We start from the raw sequence: 8,628 nt of genomic DNA, 5'->3' as shown, positions 1-8,628 counted from the left end.
GGTGATGCCCTACAACTAATATCCGTCCTATTCTATTCCTATCATGTAAAAAGAATGGTCAAAAAGTCAAGCTAACTAAAGCTTGTTTTAAGTAAGGCTTTTCCATTATAAATAATAATGCTGGAATTCAAATCTTGACTTAACTTGCAATAATATTTCACATATTTTAGTATTTTAACACCAGAATGCATAACCTATTGCTTGATTGCATCGATCTTAGTTTGTTAGATCTTGTGGGGTATATTACAATATTTAAATTTTGTGGGGATATAACATTAAGTCTAAGATTAAATTTAAAATTATGTATAAAGTACTGTTTAGTTTACTAGTCACTGAAATAATTATAAACATTTTTAAACTTAATAATTATTGAATTATTTATTTTAGACTCATATTGTAAATTTGCTTACGTCGATTATAATAAGGATAATTTCTTCTCATAGATATATATAAATATATTTTCAAGTTTAAGTCGTAGATCAGATTAAATTTTACGTTGAATTAATTTTTTTTTACAAACGTGCACCTAGACGCTTTAAAAGTCAATTCTCCAAAACTTAAACGTATCATATCAGTGACTAAATTATATATAAGCTAAATTTTATATAGAAAAAAAGTATAGGGTGGTAAAATAGTTTTAGTCTACTATTGAATTACATATTTTTTCTTCCATTATATCATAGTATGATAAATAACATGCATAACACTTGGAAACTACATAATCCTTCCAGGTCTTAGCATCCAACTAATTATTCTTAATCCACTTGGGAGAAAATAACTTATCGAATAATTTTAGTTTTTTCACACAAATAGATGGTTGGATAGTCAAATAATTTTATTTAGTAATTGGTAAATTAGCTAATTGAGACAACTTGTTATGAATCAACTAGTTTCGAACAATACTGTAGAGATGATCAAAGTTTGGTTTGCAGTTTGATTTTCTCATTAAACCAAATTTAATTCGATTTTTGATTTTTTCTACCAAATCCAAAGCAAATTTTGTCTTTCAAAATTTCAATCCAATCAAAATCGATGTGCAAACTGAATTAACAAACCAAAATAGTAAATAAAAAAAGATAATCATTATAGTAGAAGTGGACATGGGCAAAATAAAACCTTAAATAAAGGCTTATTTTTGTAAGAGCGCTTAAGTTTTTTTTTGGTTAATATCGCCTACTATAGTCTTGTTTTTGCACAGCACGTCGCACAATACTTACTCAACTAATAGTTTATTCTAAAATAAAAAGTGAGCTTCTATTCTATTCGGTTAGAAATTTTGGTTTTCCATTACTAGCAGGTTCAAACCTGCTCTAAACACCCCTAATCTTTGGTGAATTATTGGTAAAATGTGTTCGAGAATAATGAGAAAGCAAAACAAAAGTATGAGCCTAAAGATAACTGGTTTTTACTGTTTGTTGACGTTTATGTAGATTGAATTGCCTCACCACTCAGAGTCCAAAGGTAAAAGTGGTTAAAGGAAAGTCCCACGTGAGGGTTAGTATTAGCAGATGCAGAGTAACTGAACATTGCATTCTTGGGCTTCTTCCATGAAAAATTGGTTGGAAAAATTATCAAAAATAATATAACATTTTGTTTATTTTTTCTATAATAATATTAACTTTTGATTAATTATAAATAATATTAACTTTGGGAACTGTTTTCTTATAATATACTTAACATGTTAAAAATTAAACTATAGGAAATTATATGACAAAAAAATTTGATAAATTAATTAAAAAACTAAAATTAATATTATACTAGAAAAAAAAAACCTAAGTTGGTATTATTTATGATTAATCAATAGTTAGTAATATTATAGAAAAATTAACAAAAAATTATGTTATTTACGGTAATTTTGCATTTGTGTTTAGCACTTGATTTTTTCTAAGTATGCAAGTGTAGCATCACTAAATTAAGTTACTAATTAAATTACTAATTACACATTGCGCTAATAAGTGAGTTTCGTAACTTTATTTTTGTCTCTTAAAATAAAAAAATTGGGTTTTTCTCACTTATACCCACGTACTTTTAAAAATTTTCAGCTGTACCCAATAAATTTACCAATTCTCAATTGTAACCAATAATTAGTAGGGTTTTTCTCACTTATACCCACATACTCATGTTGGTAGCTGAAGCTGTTCAAACTTTGATCTTGGCTGACTTTTGTTATTATTACATCAAAAGGTAATTAAGCTTATTTTTTGAACTAATAACTTTTACGTTTCGTTTAATTATTGGTATTAGAACGTGTAAATGATAATGAAAATTTAAGCTAAATTTGCAAGAAAAAAACACGTGAAGGCTATTGATCATACTTGTCTTACTCCAGTAATCATTTTTTTTTTTTATAAAATTCAGTAAAATATTTGTTGGAAAATAGTAACCACATGTGATCTCATATCGAAGAATTAGAGAGGATTAGACAAGCATATAAACTTAATGGACTACTCCTTTTACTAATTGATTTTAGGATGAAAATTCATAGCACTTGTGTGCAATCAGCTCTCATTTCCCTCCAAATGTCACGTGACTATAATCCCCAACACTTCATTTCCACCTTCCTTCATCATTTTCAATTTCCTTTTTCACTGAGCAATTCTAAAATGGTTACTGTTCAAAGAGTAATTCTAAAAAAAAAAAGAGTTGATATAAGCCATATTCACATTATAATCTACTGGTGATTCTAAAAAAAATTCAAAAAATATTACTAACGCCTTAAATATTAAGTTGTCATTAAAAAATGGTTATTGTTGCTAAATTAATACTAATTATTGGGTACAATTGAAAATTGGTAAATTTATTGGGTACAGTTGAAAATTTTTAAAAGTACGTGGATATAAGTGAGAAAAACCCTATTAATTATTGGGTATTTAATTGGTAAATTTATTGAATACAGTTGAGAATTTTTAAAAATACGTGAATATAAGTGAGAAAAACCCAAAAAAATTTAATGGGTCATTTAAAGTAGTAATTAACCAGTAGACTTCTGTCCCACCAACCATTTCCTTTTTAATTTCTCATGTCTCCCCCTAAACAGTTCAATATTCACACTCTCCCCTACATTTACTCTTTACTCTTCAGGGGTGATTTTATACCCATTCAAGTCATTTGATCGTCTAAATCCTCTAGAAAAAATACTACATTCTCCATTTCAAATTATTTATAACTAGTGTCGTTCTAGATAATTTTTGAATTCTAGACAAACATAAAAAAGACTCTTGTATAAATAAAATTTTGGAATATTTTTTTAACTATACATCATATTTTTTCCATCACTCCAATGCCAATAAATATACGCATTTAAGATCATATAATGATACACAAATTCTTATGAGAGACGGTCTCTTTAAGATACCATCTCTAATTGGACCGGCTTATTATATATTTTTTTAAAATATTGTAAGTTGATATTAAGAATGATGTAAGTAGACATTTAAGATATTATAAGTAGGCATTAAAGATACGATAAGTAACCATTAAAAATAATGTAAGTAGGTACTTACGATAAGTAGACATTAATTTTTTAATCGGCTGGACTTGAGATACGTCTCTCAAGAGACTAATTGATAATAATAATAATAATATGCTTATGCACAAACTAATTTTTAACAATAAGAATAAGCTCAATTTAATCGTTTCCAAAAGGATACTACTTAAGTTGAGATTTTCATACTTATATCTTTCATCTCTCTAACACAACAAACAAAAAAATAAAATCTTTTATCTTAAAAATCTCATCATATAAATTTCATATTAAAGTCTCAGAGTCATATACATACACCCCCGAAATAGCACCTTTATGCCGCACCAACCATTTCCTTTTAATTCCTCATATCTCCTAAACAATTCAATATTCACACTCACCCCACTCTACAGTCTACACTAACAAGTTTTTGCACCATCTAAATTATTTTTCCACACATACAAACCCAAAAAATTAATCATCATCACCCAAATTTCATATTCCCTCCCACTACCTCAACATCATCAAACATGCCAAAACCAAAACCTTTCCTCATATGTCTCCTCCTCACTCTCATCACCATTCCAATACACTCAATCCCAACCACTTCAAAACTAGAACAAAGAACCTTCATTATTAGAGTAAACTATGAAGCTAAACCCTCAATTTTCCCTTCTCATCAACATTGGTATCAATCATCCTTAAATTCAATCTCATCATCCCTGAACCCACCAAAACAAATCCAAATCCTCCATACTTATGACACTCTTTTTCATGGTTTCTCTGCTCATTTAACAGACCCAGAAGCTAATCTCCTCTCTAAACAACCTCATATTCTCGATTTAATCCCAGAACAAGTCCGTGATATTCACACCACTCGTTCCCCTCTCTTCCTCGGCCTCCAACCCTCCTCAAACACCTCCTCATTACTAGAAGAATCCGATTTCGGGTCGGACCTTGTTATTGGTGTTTTGGATACCGGTATTTGGCCCGAACACCCGAGTTTTAACGACCGAGATCTCACCGCTATTCCTGCTAAATGGAGAGGGTATTGCCCTTCTGATTTCCCATGCAACAAAAAAATCATCGGCGCTAGATTTTTTTGTGAAGGGTATGAAGCTACTAATGGGAAAATGAATGGGTCTACGGAGATACGTTCTCCGAGGGATTCTGATGGGCATGGGACCCACACTGCCTCTATTTCCGCCGGAAGGTATGTGTTTCCGGCGGATACTCTTGGGTATGCTAAGGGTATAGCCGCAGGAATGGCTCCTAAGGCTAGATTGGCGGTTTATAAAGTTTGTTGGACTTCTGGGTGTTATGATTCCGACATTCTTAAGGCGTTTGAACAAGCGGTGATTGATGGTGTTGATGTAATTTCTTTATCAGTTGGAGGTGTTGTTGTCCCTTATTATTTAGATACTATTGCAATTGCTGCTTTTGGGGCTGTTAAAAATGGTGTATTTGTCTCTGCTTCTGCCGGAAATGGTGGACCCGGCGGTTCCTCTGTTACGAATGTTGCTCCGTGGGTTACAACCGTCGGTGCTGGTTCGATTGATAGGGATTTTCCGGCTGAGGTTTTGTTGGGTAATGGTAAAAGGGTGTTGGGTATGAGTGTTTATAGTGGGCCCGGGTTTCGGCCCGGGAAGTTGTACCCTATTTTTTATGCTGGTAATAGGGATGGTGGTGGTGGTAGTGAAGGGGGTGATGGGTATTCGGGTTCTTTGTGTTTGGACGGGTCGTTGGATCCGGATTTGGTTAAAGGAAAGATTGTGTTGTGTGATAGAGGGATTAATTCTAGAGTTGCTAAAGGACAAGTTGTTAAAGATGCGGGTGGCATTGGAATGATTCTTGCTAATGCTGTTTTTGATGGTGAAGGATTAGTGGCTGATTGCCACGTGTTGCCTGCCACTGCCGTTGGATCTGCTAGTGGTGATGTCATTCGAAGGTATATTGGTAGTAGTTTGAAAAAATCAGTTGTACCGACGGCTACAATAATTTTTCATGGTACACGTGTTGGGGTTCGGCCCGCTCCGGTAGTTGCCGCGTTTTCAGCCCGTGGCCCGAACCCACAAACTCCTGAGATTCTGAAGCCTGATTTAATTGCACCCGGGTTGAATATATTAGCCTCATGGACCCAACGGATAGGTCCGTCGGGTTTGACTGTGGATAACCGACGGGCTGAGTTTAATATATTGTCGGGTACCTCAATGGCTTGTCCTCATGTGTCGGGGCTTGCTGCCTTGTTAAAGGCAGCTCACCCTGAATGGAGTCCGGCTGCCATCAGGTCTGCCCTTATGACCACAGCTTACACGGTGGACAACCAGGGCGGTATCATGAAAGATGAATCAACCGGGAATGAGTCCACCGTGATGGATTATGGGGCGGGTCATGTCCACCCACAAAAAGCGATGGACCCAGGTTTAGTTTACGACCTTACGACCTATGATTACATAGACTTCCTTTGTAACTCTAATTATACAATCAACAACATTGAGCTAATAACCAAGAAAAAAAGGGACTGTCGAGACGCCAAACGGGCGGGTCACGTGGGTAACTTGAATTACCCAACAATATCATATGTTTTTGTACAATATGGACAACATAAAATGTCTAGCCATTCTATAAGAATTGCAACAAATGTAGGAGATCCAACATCAGTTTATAAAGTCAAGATCAATCCGCCCATGGACACAAATGTGACTGTGGAACCTGAGCAGCTCAGTTTCAGACGGGTCGGACAGAAACTGAACTTTTTGGTTCGGGTTCAGGTTGAGTCAATCAAACTATCCGCCGGGTCATCCGTAACAAAAAGTGGGTCCATAGTATGGTCTGATGGGAAGCATACGGTAACAAGTCCATTAATTGTAACAATGCAGCAACCACTTTAAGTGTACATGTATCAGTTTTTGTAATATGTAACTTTTTAGTATTATTTTTTTTTGCTCAAAATTATATAGAAATTTGGTGTATAAATCAAAAAAAAAAAAAAAAATTATGGTGTGAGATTAAGTGAGTGAGAGTGAGTGAAGGAATGAGTATAATTATGAGAATCTCTGCAGGGTGTTTTCCACTTCAGAAAACAAGTGAAGTGATGAATCATGATCTTTAATTTGTTGTTGTTGTAAGAGAATCTAGAATAATACTTTATGTGGTACTCCATGAATTCTGTCAAATTATTATCTTCTCTAGAATCTTGTTAATGTACAAGTGTTAAAAGTGGTATCTTGAACCTGAATGTTTTTAAATTTTTTATTGATTAGAGGAAGAAAAAACCAAATTTCATGTGGTAACTTTCGGGTGTTTCAGATGGTATACAAATTTATCTACATGGTAATCTTCATCTTTTAATTTTTTTCACGTGGTAGACAAAAAGAAAGTTTTTTTAACTTTACATTATTTTTCCCAATGAAATGACACTTTTTGTAAAACATAAACGTTGTGATTGTCCTATAATTGACCACATATTTTGAAATTCAGTCAAAATAAATACTTAATTTAACCAAAAACTTAATATCTTGTCTACTATATGAAAAAGTTGAAAACTCAAGATCACCACATGGCTTAAAAAAACATGTATGAAAAAGCCAAAAACTCATGGCCACCTCGTGGAATTTTCCTTATTAATTTTATATTCTCTATTTTTTTACTTGCACCAAAATTAACTTTTGTACTATATTAATCATTTGATAGTATTTTGTATATTAAGAGTTTGTGACTATTACACAAGAAAAAAACAGTCATGTATATGAAATTTTGTTCTAATTATCTCGTCGCATAGTTTCATAATATTAAATTTTTTTACTATGTTTTTTTGTTATTTACAACTTTAAATAAATAATTCGACAAACGCATGAACTAGGCAAAAAATATCTAAGTGTAAGTTTAAAATATCGCGGTAATTATTAATAATAATGATCAATTTGGACTATCTTTAGACAAATTAACTAACAAATTATTTTACATACCTTAACAAAGAAACAAACAAATGACTCTGCATGTGCATTATTTAATTTATTTAATGGATTTTGTATTTTGTGCTTCAAAAATTTTTGATGGCATTATGTAGCAGTGGTGGCTGGTGAGTTCTGTAGGTTCTACTGTGCCTGTGCTAGTATTGGTTGGCTGCATCTGCTGAGAGGAAAAGCACAACATCTGGTTTAGCATTGCATGTGAAATCTAGTACAATAATTAATTACTTGAAGCATATATACTACTATTTAGGTTAGCTAGGGACCATATATATAAGAAACTAGGGCACCCAAAACATCACATGACTCCTACATTTTTGTGTGTTTATATATAGTTTGTGTAACATAGACCTTAGTTTTTATGGAAAATTTTATCATAATTTTGACAATTTGATTGAGCAATTTTTGCTTTTGGATAAGGGGATCAAAAATATATATACGAGTCCAAAATGTAATTGCAAAAATAAGAATAATCAATACATATTATATCTAAAAAATGGAGAATCTATTATTGGTAACGAGCTTCAGTTAATTAGTTTCTACCTCAACAAACCCTTCCTTTCGAGTCTTGCATATAGGGTATTCTGTAGCATTACTCTAAAGAAAAATCAGCTCGCCTTGTATAAAACTGTCTTATCATGACGCGAATTCAAAAACCAGCTCATTAAAAAAGGAAATTTATTAACCGATTTACATTAATTTCCTACAACCATTTTAAAAAAAAAAAAGTTAAAAGTTGGATCGATCCAATATAAATCGTCTTACCGTGGTATTAACAAAGAATTAGTAAATAAAAATAGCTAATTAAATTAAATGTGGAATAGTTCTTAGTAAGTTTATTTAATTGTACAATATATGAACATAAAGCTTATTGTTTCTTTTAGGCTAATTAATTAGAAAACCCAAAAGAGACAAACAATAGTAGTAAGTGGTTGATTGTCTTTTAAAAAACGGACTTTAAATGATGGGACTTCAGAGCAAAGCTCTCCAGAACTATTTAAAATGAATATCAAAGATCAGCTTTTTGTGTTACATTTGAGAATTGAGACAGAAGAGGTCCACTGAACCAATTCATGGCATCAAAAGCCAAAGATAACATGCAAATTTGAAGTTTGAAATTTCAAAGTTCTAAAACAAACATATGGAATACTTTAGTTAAACCACAAAAGGACATTTTAATCATAATGTCAAATT

The 8,628-nt window shown here is 32.4% G+C and overlaps 1 protein-coding gene across 1 annotated transcript; it reads left to right on the top strand.

Annotated features, from left to right (window-relative positions):
* Window positions 1–3,765: 3,765 nt before the first annotated feature.
* Window positions 3,766–6,415, top strand: LOC130813804 (subtilisin-like protease SBT1.5). Its single transcript, XM_057679692.1, has one exon. The coding sequence runs from the start codon at window positions 3,994–3,996 to the stop codon at window positions 6,352–6,354; it is 2,361 nt and encodes a 786-aa protein (XP_057535675.1). The 5' UTR covers window positions 3,766–3,993; the 3' UTR covers window positions 6,355–6,415.
* Window positions 6,416–8,628: the final 2,213 nt, after the last annotated feature.

Source organism: Amaranthus tricolor, chromosome 5 (assembly GCF_026212465.1).
Source record: "Amaranthus tricolor cultivar Red isolate AtriRed21 chromosome 5, ASM2621246v1, whole genome shotgun sequence".
Classification (NCBI taxonomy): Eukaryota; Viridiplantae; Streptophyta; class Magnoliopsida; order Caryophyllales; family Amaranthaceae; genus Amaranthus; species Amaranthus tricolor.
The sequence above is the reverse complement of the archived record's forward strand: the minus strand, read 5'-3'. Positions and strand labels throughout refer to the sequence as shown.